The sequence below is a fragment of the Gallinula chloropus genome (assembly GCF_964237585.1).
Source record: "Gallinula chloropus genome assembly, chromosome: 3".
Taxonomy (NCBI): domain Eukaryota; kingdom Metazoa; phylum Chordata; class Aves; order Gruiformes; family Rallidae; genus Gallinula; species Gallinula chloropus.
In genome coordinates this window covers 49,871,363-49,891,294 of record NC_140087.1, presented here as the reverse complement: position 1 = coordinate 49,891,294, position 19,932 = coordinate 49,871,363, and the positions used below count along the sequence as shown (strand labels likewise).

The 19,932-nt window shown below is 42.4% G+C and overlaps 1 protein-coding gene across 1 annotated transcript in view; it reads right to left on the bottom strand.

The window, feature by feature from the left end:
* The window catches only part of VIT (vitrin), a gene marked incomplete at both ends in the record, with an annotated part of 37,867 nt that extends 25,886 nt beyond the window's left edge, over nucleotides 1-11,981 (bottom strand). Inside the window, 5 exons of the mRNA XM_084261084.1 lie at nucleotides 2,521-2,598; nucleotides 6,435-6,568; nucleotides 8,494-8,650; nucleotides 9,647-9,712; nucleotides 11,951-11,981. Of these exons, the coding sequence (XP_084117210.1) occupies nucleotides 2,521-2,598; nucleotides 6,435-6,568; nucleotides 8,494-8,650; nucleotides 9,647-9,712; nucleotides 11,951-11,981 (466 nt within the window). The remainder of the gene's footprint in view (nucleotides 1-2,520; nucleotides 2,599-6,434; nucleotides 6,569-8,493; nucleotides 8,651-9,646; nucleotides 9,713-11,950) is intronic.
* Nucleotides 11,982-19,932: the final 7,951 nt, after the last annotated feature.

Below are 19,932 nucleotides of genomic sequence, written 5' to 3'. Positions count from 1 at the left end.
TAAGTGAGCAATAGATAATGTGTTTGTACCACTAATAAACCATAAAATTAATACATCATGTTGATTTTTCCTCTGAGTAACAGCATGTCCCAAGAATCAGGGTGTTTAACATACAGTATTTCAGCTACTAATTCACATTCAGATGTCGTTCTTTCTTGCCTGACATTCTCAGATCATCTTGGGGCCAAATCCTGAATGCCTGGCTTAAAAGGAAATAGGGAGATATTTTTACTCCATTTTTTCTACTAAAACTCAAAGACATCAAAGTACGTGGAACATTTACTACAGTTCATTTATTTCTAACCTGCAACTGAATCTGCTTCTGCTTTTATCTCTGACTGAGTACTGGAGGATTTTGATCTTATATATATATTTTTTCCCCTTCTTTCACTATTTTGGCAACATTGAACTATTTGAGGAATTATTCTTTGGTTAACGTTTTCCTAAAAATTTGTATTACTGTTTAAAGAAACAGCTTTTGATTGTTTTCACCAATTGTGTTACAATTTTGGGAAGGTCTTTCTTGCTGTGCCCAGCATTTGGAAGGCGCCGCAACCACCAGCAGCATTTAAAGAAATCTCCAGCGCCCCTGGGATGAGGACAAAAATTGCATCTCTGACAGCTGATCAGGTGTGAAGCAGGATTTTTTCACTAATCTGGCAGCAAATGAGTGCAATTCTCAAAGGAATTGCCTTTACCTCCTACAGACAATGGGTTTTAAGTATCCAAGTGAACAATGTGGTCTCTCTCTAATTGAAGTCAAAAGAAAAAGGTAGTTTTTTTAAAAAACTAAGAAAGAAGTAAGAAATTCTGTATCACAAAATGGCCCCAGCACCATATTACAGAAGTTTTTTTCATCTTAAGAACAAGCTGTTTCTAACAGAGGACAGCTGAGATGGCTGGGCCAAGGCAGCAGGGCTAGAGGGGGCTGACAGGGCCAAGTGTGACTTGGGGAAGGGGGACTGTGAACATCAGATCTCTTTGCTACCTGTGGGATGGGGGTGGGCAAAGGAAGGCATTGGTGTCCACAAGCACTGGCTTTGATCTAATGGTTATTATTTGCTCCTTTGATCATCCTGGGCTTTCTCTTCGTGAACGTACAGTCTTTGTTGCTAGGATCCTAACGTTTTCATTCACACTGGTTGATTCAAGGACAAAGTGAAGGAAGTCAATTGTGTCCTTGTTTTGCTGCAGGAACAGCCTCCTGGTTGGTGGTTTGCGTGTCTCAGATGTGACTTGATGCTACTCCCCATTCCTGTGCTGTTTCTCACATAATATGTATTTTAACCCTGATGGAAGAAGTCACTTTCAGCCTGCTGAGTTCTACCCTGGCTGTGATTGTCTCTGGTGTGGTGTGAGATGTTTCTGCTGGTGCTTTGTATGAGTACATTTAAGAATGATGAAATGTGGTGTTGGTGATTGTTTCCTAGAAAAAGCCAACATTTCTAAGGTGCTGCCTCCCTTCTAGCAGTGCATATTGGGTCATTAATTTCTGTGTACCTGGTCAAAATGCACATACAAATCTGTACTGGTTTGATTGGAAATGCAAAGGTATTGCAAATTAAAGGCATGGCTTTGAGTGATGAATATTCTCTCTGAATAGCTACAGTGTTCAGATGAAAACAGGCTTTTGTGCAAGTAAAAGCTTGAAGATGAGGAAAGAGCTCTGTGCTTTGCTCCCATGGACCAAACAATAATGGGCCAGGGAAGAGCAGGACTCCACAAAACCCACAGACAGGTGTTGGAGTTCATGGAGGCGGTATGGCACATTTTGTTATCCCACAACTCCCAGAGTTGAGCTCAGGAAAGCTCAGGCTCCTCAAACAGCAAAAGAGCCTTGTCAGGGAAGTGTTAGTAGTATGAGACAGTCACTTTGTTTTGTTCACACCACCAAGGAAGAATCTAACACAGATGTTAGAGGGGGCACGAAGAAGTGTCATTTCAGTGATGGAGGACCTTCAATCACTTGAATTGCAATTAGCACCTGGTGTGTGACTTGATCAAAGATCTCTGAAGCCAAATAAATTATTTTAAAACTATGTTGAGTCTTGCAGAGCAGGATGTTGACTAAAATGGCTTACAGAGTAGTTTCTTATCATCCTTAGCTAAAGCTGCAGTGCATTGCCATCAGTGTCATTAGTATTATAGTGTTATTTGTTTTTGTATTCTCAACATTGAATATTCCAAAAGTTAACAAGAATAACATTAGGAGCAGGTCAATATATAAAACCTCAAGAGCTTTCATATAATCAGGACAACATCATACTCACGATCTAATTTAAAGCAAGGGGGAAACTGCTTGGGAAATCTGTGAAACATGGTATGACCAAAACCCAGAAGTAGTCTGGGATAATTTCCATATACTTAACATTAAAAACAAATACCATGAGGTATTTGGATGAGATACTAAGGGATGTGTTAACGTCTGATTCTGAATAATTACATGTTTGTATGACACAACTGAGAAGCTACAACAGAGTACTGAATGGATATAAGGGAGAGTCAGTCATAATTACTTGCCTGATTTAACAGCCGTGCTTTTTGAAGAAGAATATTCAAGAGTTGCTGGATATGTCACACCTTTTCTTGGCTTGCCCTCTACAAACAAACAAAAGCATCACAAAAATTTCTACCTTTTCTTGCAACAAAACTCCCATCTAACATATGTGTTCAGAATCAGAATCCACTTCTTTACTGCTGATCAGACCCCACTTCTTTATTCCCCAACTCATTTTCATGAAGATGTCTTTCATCTGATGGCAGAATTTGAAAAATATGACACTAAAAATACCAATTCTTAAATTCAGCATCATAAAGTTAGGAAGCATGAAAACACAGTCCTGCAAATGTTTTAAAGAGGTCAGTTAGTTATTTCCTTTGCTGTCAAATGGTGCTGAGCTTAAGGGGATCATTCCTGAAGGACATCTGTATAACCTGTACTTAAACCCACAGCCTCCCTAGGCAGCCTTTTCCAGTGTCTGGCTATGTAGTTGATTTAGAACGTATGTTTGATGTGGAATTCATTTCGTCATACATACAGCATTCTTCTCTGATCTCACTTTTGCAACATGCCATTTCTGGCAACAGTCTTTTGCAGTAATAACAGTGAAAGATGGCTATGTCTGTGTGTGGGAACATACGGTGCCTATATTCAGATCTAAAATGAGGGTCTTGTCTTAAAACAATGAGGTACGTTTCCCAGTTAAGCTTTGAACCACAAATCTTTTTACTGCCACTTCACATGCCATCTCTGTTGGTCACATGTGGCCATGCAGTTTTTGGGGCAGTTTTTGTATTCCCGTGTGTCGCTTAATGAAAAGCGATGCAGAGAAGCCCAGTGTAAGGAAGACTGCTCTGGCCTCTAGGAGACATGTGGGATATCTGGACCCTGGAGACTGTCTCTTCAAGACCTGGTGCTATGTCATGTGTCTGGGTGGTCTCAGGTGAGACCTACTTCCACTTCCTGCAAAACCAGAGCCATGATGGTAATGCTAAGTTTGCTTTCCTTTATTCCTTTGGTGGACTCTTTTAGAAGGCGTATATGGTACTGCAAGCATGGGGGTTGTCATCCAGGGTGATTAATCCCAAGACCAACAGCCCTGAATGATTTAGCTGCAACAGACTGAGCCACTTCTGGGACCTGGGAGCTATTCCGCTGTGATGGCACTCAAAGAAATGTGTATGCCAGAGGAACTGGTCCTCTATGTGCAGGAATGGCCATGGAGCTGGAGAGGCATTGTCATTTGTCCCTTTTCATGTTTCTTTCTCCTTTGTTTTATTCCTTTTTTGATATTTCAGATGTCACTAAAAAAAAAAAAAAACCCTATATGAAGAAGATAGTTTGAGATACTAACAAGGCAATGATGTAAGGAGCTATTGCATTGCTCATTTACAGCATTATAAACTGACAGCAGCTTCACTGAAGTAAACATGGATCTGCCAAAGATCAGAGCTGGCAATTTTGCATTCAGGGACAAGATGGAAAGACCTTCCTCCTTGCCCTTGGGTAGCTCACAGAATCTGATCTAAGTGAATGGCAGGAGGTCTTAATTTCCATTTTCCTCTGAGCTAAAACCCAGCACAAGGAGTCAAGCAGAACAAGGGAGCTCTTCTGCCAATTTGGTAGAAAGATGGAAAAGTTATGGATGATTCTGAAAGGCATTTCTTTATCTCCAACAGAGGTAGAGCTGTCAGGTATGAGTGGTTGTTACACAGGTGCAGCAATAGTGCAATAATCTGATTTTAATGTAGAATATTTCTATAAATTCTACTCTGATTTCTAACGCAAGCCTGAAGCCTGCTGCTGTGCAAACAAACTAGCTGGCATAGAGGTTGTCTGCTCCCAGACTCTTGGGGTTTTGATAACAGCAACTTGCATCCCATATGTGACCAACAAGTAGATCTGAGGCCTGACCTGAATGTGGCCTTGCTCTCCAGAGCAATGGTAATATGTCTTTCCTAGTCTCTGGGAAATGTTGGATCTAGGTCACAGTTCGCTTAACATATTTAAAAATGGGGTTACGTGTGGGCTGAAAACCTCAAGTTCTGGCAGTTGAAGTACAAGCTGTGGGGTGGTAGCTGCTCACCCTCTCATGCTTATTTGTGACTAGCCAACCCAGAGGTTTAGGACTCTATTTTCTTAACCCTCTAGCTGCAAAAGTCCCACTAGACTGAATGGAGACATTCAATGGAGTGCCAAGGCATTTCAGCGTTTGAAAGTGAATACCAGCACATTTGCATACCTCCTGGTGAGCTGGCTGCTTCAATCCCAAAGGACAGACCTCATCCCCCACTGCCCCTAAATCATGCCACTTCATTGCCTGGGTCCCCCGAGAATTCCTCTTCTGTGCTCTTTTGTGTGGATGCTCATTTACAATTTAAACATCACAAACTCTTGGTGACAATATCCTAACTGGGAATAAACTGTTGGCACGTTTCCAGGGTGCAGTATAGTGTACAGCATACAGGTCTGGTCTGCTGAAGGAGAACTTAGCTAGACAATAAGGGACTTGGTTCAAACTCTAAAGCTGCCCTGAAATTAATGCCTTAGGTGACTTGGTGTTTTTATTGGAGAACACTCTATGCAGCTCTGTCTTTTTATGACTCATAATTGTAAAAAAAAAAATCCCCCAACTCATCTCTTTTTGAGAGTGAGATCTGTCCGCATTCAGCCTGAGGCTGCTGAGGTGAGTAGCACAGCCTTCCCGGAGTTTAAATCCTCTAAATTCCTCTCTACAATTTTTAAAATTCCACTTTTTCCGTAGGTATAGTGAGAGTTTTTGTCCTATTTATGTATGAAATTGGATATGAGACATGTTTCATGAGATGCTAGATTTACACTTGAGCTAGTTTATAAACCAAGCAGTTTCACTAACATCAGTGAAAGCACACAGCATGCATAAAATTAAGCATGAGGGACAAATCTTATCATGCCTGCACATACCCATCATCTCCTCTTACATGTGCTTGTAACTTTCTCTTGTATCTTCTTTTATAGTGTCTCATTAATTAAGAATAAAGAGTTGTTACTATAAATCAAAAATCACTACAGTTTTATGGGATAACAACTGAGCAGCTGCTGAGGTAAAAAAGAAATCTTATTTCCCGTTTATGTACCAGAATTACAATGTGCTGTCTGTTGGGAAAAAACAGCAACAAGTACAAGTAGCAATTCAGCTATTCCAGGAAATTCCTACTCATCCAAAATAAATCCTTCTCATAATGTGGTGTACTGGCAGAATGCTGTAAAAAATGCATCCAAATACAGTAATGCAAACTCCAGAAACCAGTTTGGTTTGGTCAGTTTCTGAGACCTCTTTAGCCGTCCACAAATTTTCACATGAAAAGAACATTTCTTTATTTTTAGTTGGGTCTCAGTTGCTTGAGATGTTGATTTTTCCAGGAATGATGCAGTTAACTAACATCAATTTGTTGTACCTTTCCAAAACCTTCAGAAGTGTGGACCAGCAAGAACTGATCAAAGTATGGATGCAGCAAGAGCTTAGATTTGGAAATCTACACAATGTGAACTAACCAATTAATTAACAAATAATCAATAAAAACCAAATAAGCAACATAAATCCGAACCTCCTTTCACATAGGTAGAATGAGTACAAGTAGGTTTAATATAAACTGAAGCTGGTGTAAAGGGGATCAAATTAAAAAAAACTATTAATTTTACTGCTGGCAGGGTGTATGGCTCTCTGCAGGGCTACATAGCAAACACAGAATAAAAACTATCTCAAATGCATCATCCACACTAAAGCTAGGTAGGGTGAGCCTGTGGTGACTAAAGGTGTCTTTAAAATGAGATGGATGCTTCCCCTTCCAACCCCTACAATTCTGTGATTCCCCTCTGACTATTGCTGCCCAGGTGGTGAGACAGTGGGTAGCAGGCATGGAGGGCAGGTGTCTCTGATGCTCCACCATGGTACCTGAAATGAGGAAGGACTCCCTCCAGCGTGGCAGCGACAGCGACCGGACCCCATTGGAGAAGGTCCCGCGGTAACCTGAGTGGCCAGCGACTTTCTGGACGAGGATCTTCCCACCGGCGTTGTCGATTATACCACTGCAAGGGGAAAACACGGTATCTGAAGGGAGAAATTCCATCCTCCCCCAAACCAGAAGCCATTCATCAGTGCAAGAGGTATGAAGTGTTCACTTTTGCCTTTAAATCAGGAGCTACAGTGCAGCTACAAAACTACTGCTAAGAAATATTTGTGCCTCTTCCACGTAGAGAAGAACAGTTTGTTATGGAGTGCCATCAGGGTCTGTTTGCTCTTTCCACTCATCTACTAGTCCTGTGTTTAAGGTTGACCTAGTTGCACACAAGAACAAGCCTCTGCCTTCATTAAAATTCCTGCAAGTTTGATTGAAGGACTGAAGGTGCAGGGAGAGGTACTCAGAGGAGTTTTTAGGCCAACCGTACGAACAGAAACACAAATCTGAGGCAAACCTCTCTCTCTCTGCTTTTTCTTTTGTAAAGAAATGAATGTTTTCTTTGAGTTCCTGTATGTTACCTGCAAAAGCAAGCCTGATTCTGACCTCCACCTGCAGTAAATTGGACACAGTAATGCTGTAGCCTGCAGGAAACTTGGCGGGTGCCATGTGTGGTGCACTTTAAATGGTGTTTGACACGTGACACAACATGTATCTCAAGACAACCAGAAAACCATCAGTGTATGCAAGCTGCTGCGGCTTCACTAGGAAAGCAGCCAGACCAGGAAGTGACTGTGACTCTAGCGGGGCAGTAGGCCTCTCAGTAATGACACTGCAGGAAAACACACAACGGGCAGCAAACAATGGTGAAGACTATGCTCGAGCTGTAGCTTTTCTGGTAAAAGAACTGCAAGGGAAGGAAAAGCTCTGTCTGAGGAAACGCAACACACAAGCTAGCAAAGCCAAACCCAGCTGGTAAACTGAAACCCTCACAGAGGCAGCAAAGGCAGCCAGTTTGACCTATGGGGAAAACTGTCGTCGCTGTCAGCGTTCTGTAGCCTCCCTCTGAGTTCTGCCAGCGGAGGCCAACGATTTCCATTGTGCACTGGTATTTGAAGGAAGAATTTGTTGTCTGAAGGCCAGTCACCTGGCAGTCCACTCCCCAAGAAGGGGGCTGAGCAGACCAGAGATATGTGGCAGGCCAGGGGTGGGAGCCCGAGGCACGCCAGGCCACGCACCGTGCGGAGGCGAGGAGCAAAGTTCCCAAGGCACTCACTCTGCAGCTTCACTTGAGGTCTCAGATGTGTCACAGAACTGGAAGCACTGCAGTAGCTCGAATGAACTCCAACTGAAGTCAAGCTGTCAGTCAGACTTTGCTAAGCTTTTGCTGTGTTTTGCAGCGGAATGCAGCCTGCCTTTGCATCCTACTGGCAGTTATGGTGTGTTTTGCTTGTGAAGTTATTCTCCATTAAAGTTTCATGCACAGTTTTGCACAGCTAATAAAACTCAGCAAAATCTGTGCTATAAAACTTACACTGTTATGTTTCCTCACCCAGTGTCCTTTTCTGTGGCAGTGAAACACATTACTCAGCCTTTGATGTCAAGGACAGTTAAATTCAAATCTGGAGCACCAAAACCAAACCCAGAAGTATGAGAGTTATATGTACATGTACTGGTATTTGTACATGTACTGGTGACATGCCTGTTTTTTCTGAAGCTTTATTAGTAGCAGCAGCTCCATCCCTATCTTCCACTTGAGTAAGAATAGTACAATAGTAATTTGCTATGCATGAATGAGAGATCTGCAAATCTCAAGACACTTCTCCAAAGGCTGAGAAAGGTCTTCAAACATCACCAATTTCAATAGCAATACATGACTGACAGCACTTTATTTGTAAGACTGGTTCCATTGCATCATACACGGCCTTGTACTTGAACAGCTGCCTCCAATCAAACCTACAAGGCAGTGGGAACTATAAGGGGCTCGAAAAGCTGAGGTCCCTACACTGAAATGTCATTTTTGACTGAATTCCTTGCACATTTAAACTCACTCACCTGTGAATCGCAGCACTGCACACACTGGAGAAGGATGCATAAATGTCTGTGCCATAAACACGGTATTTTACATCTTGACATCCAGGAGGGCATTTTGCAATGAATTCTGGATTGATTATCTTCCCCGCCTTGACATCACAATCGATCTGGGGTACATCTGTGAGTGCAAAATCTTGATAAAGTCTGACTGAATGTTTTCACAGCTGAGTGATCTTGTCGTGAAACAATGAGTAACTGAGTGACAGGGATGCCCTCCTTTTACGCCTTCATATCAATGGTTTGGGGATATAAGACATGCCTGTGTGCTCTGCATCTACAATATAACACATAATAACTCCTATCTAGAAGGATGTAGCTGTAAGTAAGGATGGCATAAAGAAGCCCGAAGATATTTCTGACCTTCAATGTTTGCTTCTCTGAAGGAAATATCCATTATGACACTTTGTTGGAGAAGGAAATTTGGTCACCCAGGCTGTGGTTAATAGTGTGGGACGAAGGGGGTGGGAGAAGACGTGGCTGTGAGTCAGGGCTGGGAAGGACAGGGCACACATGAGGCAGGGTCCTTCCCAAGCCACTTGCTGTGCTCTCATAGATCCATGCCATTTGTAATGCCAGGCTACAGCCACATCCCTTTATCTTGCCCTTAATTTTTAGAACTATTTACTGGGTACAAAAAGGGTTGAAATGTGAGTTTACAACCTTGCAGCAGGCTTGTTTGTCAACCAAATGAGCAAAATAACCTGCAGACAGAAATGCTCTTGCAGTGATGTAGCTGAGATTTATGTATCCTAGCGCATAGGACTGGCACTACTTGTCTCATGCTAATCAGCTACATATGCTTTGTGTTACAGCAGGTCCATGTCACATATTTCTCTCTCTCTGTGAAAACCTTAGCACTTGCTTAGATCCTTCTGTGGTACCTACTGACCTATGAAAACACATTTTAGTAATGAAGTACATAATTTCCCTTTTACACATGTTCAGTAGCACACACTTTACTTAGTGATTTGATTTCAATAATAGAACCTGCTAACATATGCTCCCATTGATACTGAAGACAATTGTGAAGAGTTACCAGAATATAACCTCATTTTTTTTATGCATCAGACATGCCTTCTGTAAAGCAGCCACAATTACTACTGGGACCACTTACATAGCTTAGCTTTTTTTGGCTTCTTTGTGGCTTCCTTAGCTCCATACACACATATAAGAAAGATACCTAAAACAAAGAAAACAATAGTATCAGGAGAAAGGGGACTATCCACACCAGGCACCACAAGCTCCTGTGCATGAGATTTCCCAAATTTGAATCAGCAGCTTGAAGAAATGAGTGAGGAATATTCTCAGCCATAGCTAGTTTCTACTTGCTGGTTAACTTCACAGTCAAGATGGCATCTACTGTGGGATGTTTTTTTGGCTGGGATTGAAGATCAGTTCAGCTCACACCTTTATCTGTGGAACTCGCTATCGAAGGATCCCATTGAGTCCATATGATCCAGAAAAAAACACAAAAGGATGCAGTATTTCCACAAGTGGTGGAAACTCTTTGTAATTGGTGTGATAGTGATGTCATTGAAACAACATGTTCTGTGCATAAAGCAAACAGGAAGTTAGTGAGAGAAAGATCCTCCTTAGTAGCCCCACAAGGAGCTTATCATGTAATAAGTGCATCATGGTACTTCATTCACTGGTGGCAGTGGGTATGGGATACTGAGCAACACCGTGAGATCCCAGTATCCTGTCCCAGAAAGTGCACTGATTTTCTTCAGTAAATAAAATTATGATTTGAAAAGGATAAAAGTAAGAGAGACAAACACTGCTTCTCTTAAAACATACATCACAATATATGGGTACAGCTTATTGTGTTAGGTTTACTTGCTAACTGCATGACACACAAAACCTCTCCATTCCTGTTTATTTTATAAGCACTATACTGTGGACAATTAATAACTTCATAACAAATATCTTGACCTTCCTTTTCACTTTTCTCTAAGATTTCAGAGGGAATTGAAACTCTCTGTGATGTGTTGGCCAATCCTCTCATCATTAGTTAAGTTAATCTTACTAGAATATGCAACAGCAGTCTTCTTTCTTTCATTTATGCTCTTCTCCCCCTAGACTGGTGGCAAAGAATTCACAGACTTAATAACTTCTAGAACTTGTGTCCTGGTTGTGACCAGGCCAGAATTAACCTCCCCAAGCAGCCAGCCCAGGTGAGCTGAGTTAGCCCAGGCTGTTTCCACACCACCTGACATCACTTCCCCATAAAAGGGGCTGGTTGGGGAGAGGTACTTCTGGATACCTCCAGAGCAATCTGAGTGTGGCTGGGGTGTTGGGTTGGTCCTTGTGTTGTGCAGCACTTTGCAGTTGTCAGGTCAGTAAGGTACTCTGTGTAATCACCAGGTGTGAGGGTAATTGCCTGTTATGGTTCAACTTTGATGGTGCTTTTGTCATTAAATGTCCTTATCCCAACCCATGGAGGAGCTCTTCCTTTCTCCCAGGGGAGGGAGCAAGTGGTGTGTGGTGTAGCTGCTGGTTGGGGATTTCAAAAGAAAACTCAGTCTCACAGTGACTGAAGTGGCAGTGTATAGGTGTGGTACTGGGGCCTTTTGTCATTGGTGCAGTTGTGTAGCCAAGGCAAAACTGTAGTGAGACAAATAAGGAGACAACTAGTGGAAAATAAAGTGTGAAGTCCCAAATATGTACAATGTTAGGGTATAATTTAATGTGGAGAAAGTAACTTGGTCTTTTAGTAAAAACAGAAGAACTGTATAAACAGTTATGAAGTGAACTAAGAATGGATCCCCAGCCAGACTTGAGGGTCCTAGCTAGAGTAAATATTGCCAGGGGATATCACCATCCCCATTAAAGTCGTGCAGCAGTTTAGGCTCTGTGGTGGCTGGATCTTCATCAAAGGGAGGCATGCTAGTAAGAAACACTAAGAAGCCATACTTCACCAACCAGATTGTGCATAGAAGGTGGACTGCAAGTTCTGGTGTCTCTACTTGTTCCCAAAAAGCAAGATCCTGCCCTACTGCCAGGGGAAAGAAAATAAGATGCGTTTACCGACTTTTTCTGTTGCATCTTCTCGGTTGTGGAAAAGGTAAGAGCATAGAGAAAAATTGAGAAGGGATGTTCTCATGTAAGAAACATCTGATTGTTGTTTAGAGATAATCTTTTCATTACAGACACTTTTCAGGCATAGTTGTGCCATTTGATGTGGGCTACGTGCAGCTGGTCATGTACTTAGAGGTCTCTGCAAAGAATCAATTTTTTTTTCTATGTTAAAGTCAAGAAGTTTGGGCAGCCCATTTGTGGAAAGCTGTGCCAAGGCTTACTACACCCACCACTAGGATTTTCGGCTGTGAAGCCCAAAGGGATAAGAAAAAGCCAGTGGCCACTGGTCAGCCAGGTCATGAGTACAAACCCACAAACTACTAATTGCAAAACTACTTACCAAAGAAGGTTGCAGTGACTGTGGTCTTCATGGTGAGTAAAGCAAATTCCAGATGTGTCACTAAGGACCCCTGCAAAGGACAAGAAGAATGCATCAGGCTGTAATCAGAGGTATTGCAGATGATATTGGAGCAGTGGGGGAAGAGGGACTGTGCACTCTTCTTCTACCTTTTGCAGTCCTCACATGCTGCATCGCTTTATAGAGCAGTGAATGTCCACAGAGGAGATGGTGTTTGGGTTGTGTCACTTCCATGGTCTAAATTTTTACTTCTCCAAGATTTGCCTTTTGCAAACTAGGAAACCAAGATTTCATTCTACATACTTATTTCCAAAGTCAGTGGCAACAGAGGGAATGATGGGTATAGACAGCTATTCAGTTTCTTTCACTGCTCTTCTAAGGCATAGTCACAGAATCCTGTTGTCTGTGCATCAAGCTGCACCATGTAATCTTATAAAGATATGGGGAACATAAGTCTGTTCACTCCTGATCGACATTGTGTGAAGTACCCTGCAATCATGCCATCTTTTGTGAGCCAAATGTCTGGTTTCTAACCTTTTCTGAAGCAATGTGTGTGCACACCTGAGATTAAGATGACTGGTGGAACATCTGGACAATGCTGTGGTCTGGGTCTGCATATGTGATACCTGACTCCTGCCATCCCAGAAGGTCTTGGCCAGGCTACAAGAATACAGACTTAGCAGAGACAGCCCCTCTCAGTTTCTCATAGGGATCACCTCCCATGCTGCTTTTGCAGTTATTTGGTTGGTTTTGGGGTAATCCTGAGTTGGGTGCTCATTATTAATCTCAGCCATTAAAATGCTACAAGATGCTTGGCAAGTATCATAGTAAAAAGTCTGAGAGGGAGAAAGTGTGTGTTGTACAAGAAAAACTCAAGGATCAAAATAAACTTGGTCTTCAAAGAACTGAATACATGCTTACAAATGGAAGGAATTGCCCTAAAATAAGAATTAGCTTTCTGTCAAGGAAGAAAATACAGGGAATGTAAAAGCCTCAGGTGGTCAGAAAAGCAAGATACCTTTCCTCCTGGAAAACATGGCAGTGGTAGATTCTTATATAGGCATTTGTGTACTCAGAACCAGGGCTTCGTCTGCCCAGAAGAAAGTTTAAACTGACAAAGTAGATATAGGAGAGGAAAAAAAAAAAATCTGTAATCTGTCTTCATGTGCAATGTTTCCACACTTTTTATTTTAATTGCTTTTTTGTTTTTAAGCTAGCCATATGCTTCTCAAGTGAGGATAACTAAATTGATATGCTAGTCTAAACCTGTACTGTAATCAAAGAATTTCAAACCCTAGAACGTAATAAGAGTATCACTTCCTAATAGTACCATGTTTTTCCTTAATGGTCTTCCTAAAACTGCACTCCTGTGTGGTTGCTAATGTTGAAAGCAACAGAGGTTGCTGAGAAGACACCGAGCTGAAACTCTGGGGTGTGGAAAGTGGCTCAATATGGTGACTGTGTGTCTCTGCAAAAAGATGGACAGTGCAGTTGGGGTGACCCCAGACTGTGCAAGCCATAGCAGCAGGAGCAGCTATGTGGCAGTGTTGCTGTCTGCTTCCATGAAAAAGCCTTGCCCACCACCTCCTGGAAGAAAAATCCATTTGAAGCATTTCCCACAGTATATTTCCACTGTGAAGTTGCTAAAGGAAACGGTAGCAAGCTGCAGAAGAGTGTGCAGTCTAATTAGCTTTGATGCTTTCCTCTTCATGTGTATGTCTCAACACATCACCCTTCAAAAGTACAGAAAAAATGCCCCTCCTCACAATGATTTCTCACTTCAGGTCAATCCCAGAAAAAGGATGACTTGCAGGTCATTCACAGAAACCACCACGAGCCACTGAAGACCTTCCTGGCACTGAGATAAGCTTTGGGAAATGCATCTTAATATGAGCATTTGCAAAGTCTGCAGCAAGTAAATTCAGCAGGGACATCTTTGTTTAAAGTCAGAGCGAGCTGCAAGAATTTGTCCTGACAGTACTTGGCTCAGTGCTGAGGTATATTCATCTCCAGCTTAACTAGAGTAGAAAAGGTCTCAGATGGTAGAGGATCCACGTAAAATCTAGGCTTGCGTGTGAGTTGTTGTGCACTTTATGGGGAGAGTTCAGTTGACATGATATGAAAACCACCTGTGCCCTCAGTGCTGTACAAGACTTCCCATTGCTTTCTGAAGGACCTGCTGTCCCCAAGCCAAGGCCAGCCACCTCAGGGGCCATCCCAGGCCTCTTGGGTGGCACTCAGCTGCAACTGCAATCTCTGCTTAGTCTGCTGGTACTGTTTTTCAAGGCAGCAGAAAGTTGTAATTTTTTTTCCTAACATATTGTTAATTTCCTGTAGAAAGTGATGCAAAGAAACCTAAAAGGAGTTCTTGTGTAAAGCCTGTTGGGTGCAATTGAGTTCAGCAGATCCCTTAACCTGCAATAACAGATATTTTATCAACGGAAGAGTTAGCAGAAGCATTTAGACAAGGCTGTTACATTTACTTTACAGATTTGTTGTCATAGCTACACTGAAAAGCATACTGTTCTGGACTGTCTACTTTTTTCTGGCGCAGTTTATACTAGTATCCGGATGGAGAGAAACTATAATAGCAAAGAAACTTATTCTTGCCACTGTATTAATTTCCACATTAGGCACTGCTAATTTTTCTTAGTCCAGGAAGAATGCACAGACACCCTGTACCCCATCTTTGGTGGCAACCCTCTCAAGGGGGGTCCTGGCCTTCAGATCTCAGGCTGTCACATGGGGGGAAGCGCAGGAGGATTTATGCTGCTGACCATTAGCGCCTGGCTTAGAGACTCCAAGCTTTGCATTGTGGGAAGTCTGTGTGTGTTCATGGTATCTGGGGCCTAGGGAGTCACCTGATTTAAGTCGTATGAGATCTCCTATGTGGGGTACTAGCATGGCATCCACTACTTCAAAGTGGAAAAGGGAAGAACAGTCTGAAATAAAACCAGGATGAGAATTTGTTTCTCTGGGACGGAAAGGGAAAGCAGCGCGCTCTGATCCTGCAAATAGACCCATACATACAACAGACTTTTTAGTCCATTTATATTCAAGGCAGGGGTTTCGGGATGTTTTATCTGTAGATTAAGAATGACACTTTGGTATGGAACACAAAACTGTTGTGCCTTTGCCAACTGAATAGATCTCATCAAATCAACCCAAAAATTTTTATTTTGGGTTAGTCTTGAGTGTGTGAGCATTGCTGAGATTATTGGATTCCCACTAATGGGGTACTTGTCCCAGTCAGTCTTGGTAATTAGTGACCATTCAGTATAATACCTCCTAAACTGTATGCTGGTTATCAGAGTACATTTTCTCATTGGTATCCTTCAGACACAGCATTTCCATGGCTATGGAACATTGCATTTCCAGTACAGGTCCTATTTTACCTTTTAAAATCTAATTTCTCTTTGAAACAATGTTGGCTACTTTTTCATTACCACAAATACTTGAAAAAGCTTGAATATGAGGGAAGAGACAGTTAGCAAACTATTCTTTCTACATATGAAGTAAGAATATTATATTGACCTTTTATTAGCAACTTGACTTTTATAAAGTTCTGAGAGAGCTGTTCCACGCTACAAGGAAAGAGATGGTTTAAATCCATGTAAGTTGTAACTGTATGGCAAAATGTAACATTTTGTGATGGAAGTGTAGGCTTTAAGTCTTTGATATTTGGTGTCAGGCACTGCTGTCCATTCCTCAGGCAAGCTGAAATTCTTTGCTGGTGCCACGTGCTCTGTCTCTGCAGGAGTAAGCAGTTTATTTCCTGTAATCTCCTGCCACACAGAAATGATTTTGTGTACTCCCTTTGTGCCACAATAGTGTGTGTTATTGTTCCCCTCCTTAAGAGGTTGTGATATCACATCAGCACTGGCACCATGAAAAAAACAGAAGTGGACTTTGAAAGCGATCTGAGTGAGTAGCGTGGAGCTAACAACATGATCTCTAAGCACTGTGGGTTGAGTTAAATATGTGCCCTTTATGGGACACTCAAGTGGGCTTGCTGTTGGTGTGAGTAAACAGGTTTGGACTAACAAGAGCTGATCATTATTTTCTAGTATAAAATATTTTCAATATTTTTCCTTGATTTTTTTTTTTTGTCTTACAAAAAACCCCTAACTTTTTGGTCTCGTGCTTAGATTCTGTCCCCAAGGTATTGCACCTTGCTCAGTAGTATCACAGCTGTTTTTATGCACACTAGGTAATATGGTTAACACTTGGCACAAGTGACTTAGTTTCACCCGTTGTCAGAAGGAAAGAGCAATGCATGCTCACTGCACTTTGTTGCTCTGAAGTCTATGTGTTAAAAAAACCCCAAGTGGTAGCTTATTTTAAAAAGGCAGCTAATGAGTTCTTCCAGGCCCACTTGATTGGTTAGAGAGTAGTCAGCTACTGTGAAACATATGGTCCTTCCAGAAGCAAAGACAGGCTTTGCTCTGCTCCTGGTCAAGCAAGCAAGCAGCAAGTCTGGCCCTTTCTCGCTCTCTCTGTTTCTGACCCTGCTCTTGCTATTCCTGGTCGTACAGGGATCCTGCTTTATCCTGGAGAGAGGGTGGTATAGTTGTCTTTCGTCAGGGACCTCCTTGGTGATGAAGGAAACGTGGGTTCAAACTCTCTGAGGCCAGGGACAGCTCTGATACATTTATCCCTAAGTGCTCTCGCTATGTGGTCTTTACTACAAAACCTTTGACTGTTGTGGCTACCACATCATATTTTAAATGGTGCCTGCTCTGCTCCATGAGGTCCCTGACTCAGAGGGTGAAGAGGACTGCTGGTGGCCTGTACCTCTCATGGGGCACCTGTCAAGTTGCTCAAGTCATTGAAGTGAGGTATGAGTGGGTTCAGAGGCCAAAGTTCCACCTAAGCTGCACTTTGGGCACAGGAGGCCTTTCTTCACAGATACTTTGAGAACCATTTATATGCGGATTTGCAAGAATTTAGTCCAAAATAGCTCTGCTCAGGTAGGTATAATGAAGCGATGTCATACCCAGCAATTCAGAGCCAAATAAAAACACCCAAGCCTCCCCACACTACTCATTTTGGGTTCATGCAATACTCTGGATTTAAACCAACTGGAGTAGCAGTGACGAATGATTTCTCTACTTTCCAAAGAGCTCTTTCAGAAGAAGGTAATTTATTTAAAACTACAGTGTGATTTAACTTGCCAGACCTTTCTCAGAGCCTAAATAAAACTGCAATGATTATACTGTTTCATCTGTCTCAGTGAGATAACCATCAATTATGCTGGTCTGACCTGCCCTTTCCAGCAAAGGAAGATACACATTTAGAATATGTCACCCACTCACAGAAAAGAAAATAATTTGGACTATCCAAATGATGATTTCTATGAGTACCATTCTGTTGTATTTTCCTGGTTTCTGTTAATGCATTATGACTTTGGGGTTTTTTTCTTCCCTCTTCCTTTTTTTTGATTTTTAAGTCACAGCTTTTATGGCTCATTGGGAATTGCTGTTAGGTCAAACCTGTGAATCCCTGTCCACCTATTTCCCTCCTTCCATACTCCTCCCACCACAGCTCCTGTCTACTCATATATCATGTCTGCTTCCTCCCAGGCTCGAGCCAGAGCTTGCTTGCTGTTGCAGAGAACTGCTTTCCCTTTTCTAACTACTTCTGCTTAACATCAGTCAGACCCCAGCCAGGTACCACCCATCCCTGGCACTGCTGGTTCCCCAAGGAATGGAGAGAAACTGCAATTCAGCAGTGCCTGAGGGCTCTGTTGGTTTTGTGGCATGACATTCATGGCCACATTTCTTTCTTTTTTTTTTTTTTCTATTTCTGACAAATAGCTTTAACAAGTCAAAGTCACTTTTAAAAATGCAGTATGTGGTTTCTCAGGTTGGATGCACAATGAAGAGAGTGCTGACTAACCATGCTATTGTGCTGCCTGCAAACTAAGAATGATTGTCGTGTGTCAGAATTCCCCTGAAGGTACATATTTTGTCTAAAAGTGAAGAATTTATGTTAAAGGCACTGAAGAACATGCACATCACCCTGGGGATGGTCTTGGAATTTCTGTAGCATGTTCAAACAAAACTTGACACCTTTTTTCTTTCTTTCTTTGGTAGAAACTTAGAGGCAGAAATTAAGAGAAACTTTAGGATGTTTATACTCTGCTTTTATTACTCCACATGCAGCCCTTCACTACAAAAGTGAGTGGTATGTCTAGGTCGAAAGCAAACTGGATCCTTAACCTTTATTGATTCATCCTTTTATCGAAACACCTTCATCCTCTGCAGTCAGGATGAGTACTGATGCCTCGTGCTAAAGCCATGGATTGGTTGGATAAGGATTGAAAAAAGATATGTATGTAAAAAAAAAACCTAGGCTGAAATTACCCTGGAATGTGGCACTGGTTTAAGTAGGGCAGTAAGTGGTGAAATTTATTGATGCCTAGGGATGATCAAGGAAACATCTTATATAAAATACCTTCAGCAAATCAGGAAGCACCAGGAAAGCTGTGGAAAGAATTCTGAAAAGCTACACTGAAATCTGCTTCTGTAGTGGAAACCAGTGGAACAAAGCTGAGAAAGTAGTTTCGATTTTGTATTAAGGTTCTCTGTAAAAACTGAGGTCTCATGCTCCTTGCACTACTTAACGTTTTCTTCTTACATATTTTTGACTTTTCAAAACATATTATTTCTTCCTGACTAACTGCATTATCCTGCTTGGGAACCTTTCCCTCCAGCTGACTCTCAGATCTCTCTGATAGCTTTAGCTTAGAAAAGGCCAACCTGTGCTACCAAAAAGGTTGCTACAAAAGATAAATCAGAAAACAACCCCCAAACAAGTTACGGCCCTCAGTCATCTTCTAGCACTGCTTTTCTGTGACCTCCAAATACTTTGCCTCCATGCAGGGATGGCTGTCAAGAGCCAGGATGCCTGACCCCACACCCCAGGACATTGTGTATGGCCATCTTACCCCATGTGGATACAGGTGGAGCCCAGGCTCCCCACCTTCCTTAGACATTGGGTCTGAAGGTGCCACCTTCATGCTTCAAGAAGATGCATGAGCTGTTGTGGTGCAGCCAGGTACAAAAGTCATATCTGGATCTTCCGCTGGAGATGGAATTCATTTCCTACTGGTCTGAGCTATGAGGAGCTCTGATAGCTACTCTACTAGATTTGTGCTTTCTCATGCTCCTAACACACATCAAAGGCTAGTAGCTAATCTAGTCTAGTCTGTGGATAAGATGGATGCTTCTCTGCTGTCTTCTCCAGAGAGATCTTTCGGTTTAGAAGTCTGCCCCATCTTCTCCTGGATTGGAGGTGGGTCCTGCTCCTCAAGGGCTCATGGTACAAGGCTGCAGTGAGGATAGAGCCTCATACTGTTTCAGTTGTGTGCTTCCTGAATGGTGCTGGTCTGGAGCCCACCTGTAACCCAACAGGCATGTTCCAGCTGAGATCCTTTGCCAGATGTTCCTGTTGTGGGCTGCCATCTGAAAACTGTGGATCTGAAAACTGTGGACCTGAGAATACTGTTTCCAGTTTTTAATGACTGCAGCAGACATCTAGGGACTCCATGCTGCTTTGGGGAATGAAAGTGAGCTAGGGGTTTGCATGGGTGCCAGCTTTATAAATGAGGCTATTATGGGTAGTGCTGAATTCCCAAAGACATGCTGTTGGTGGAGGTGCTGGTGAGAGACCTGACATAGCGTGGGCCAAGCTGTGCAGCCTTATGGCATGTGTGTTGGCAGCCCCAGCAACTGGCAAGAGTGGGCTCTGTAGCATATGGGTCGTGCAGACAACATGAGGGATGGTTATGCTTCCAAAACTACATCCTTCTATATCCTAGTGTTCCAGGGTGGGACTTTTAAGAGCTATAAAACATGGTGGTGGGAAAACTGGCCTCTGGAGCCTGGATACTGTGGCAGGGTAGCTGCAGACAGAAATTGTAGTGAAATGTGTCAAAGGACCAGGCTGACACTGATTTACTA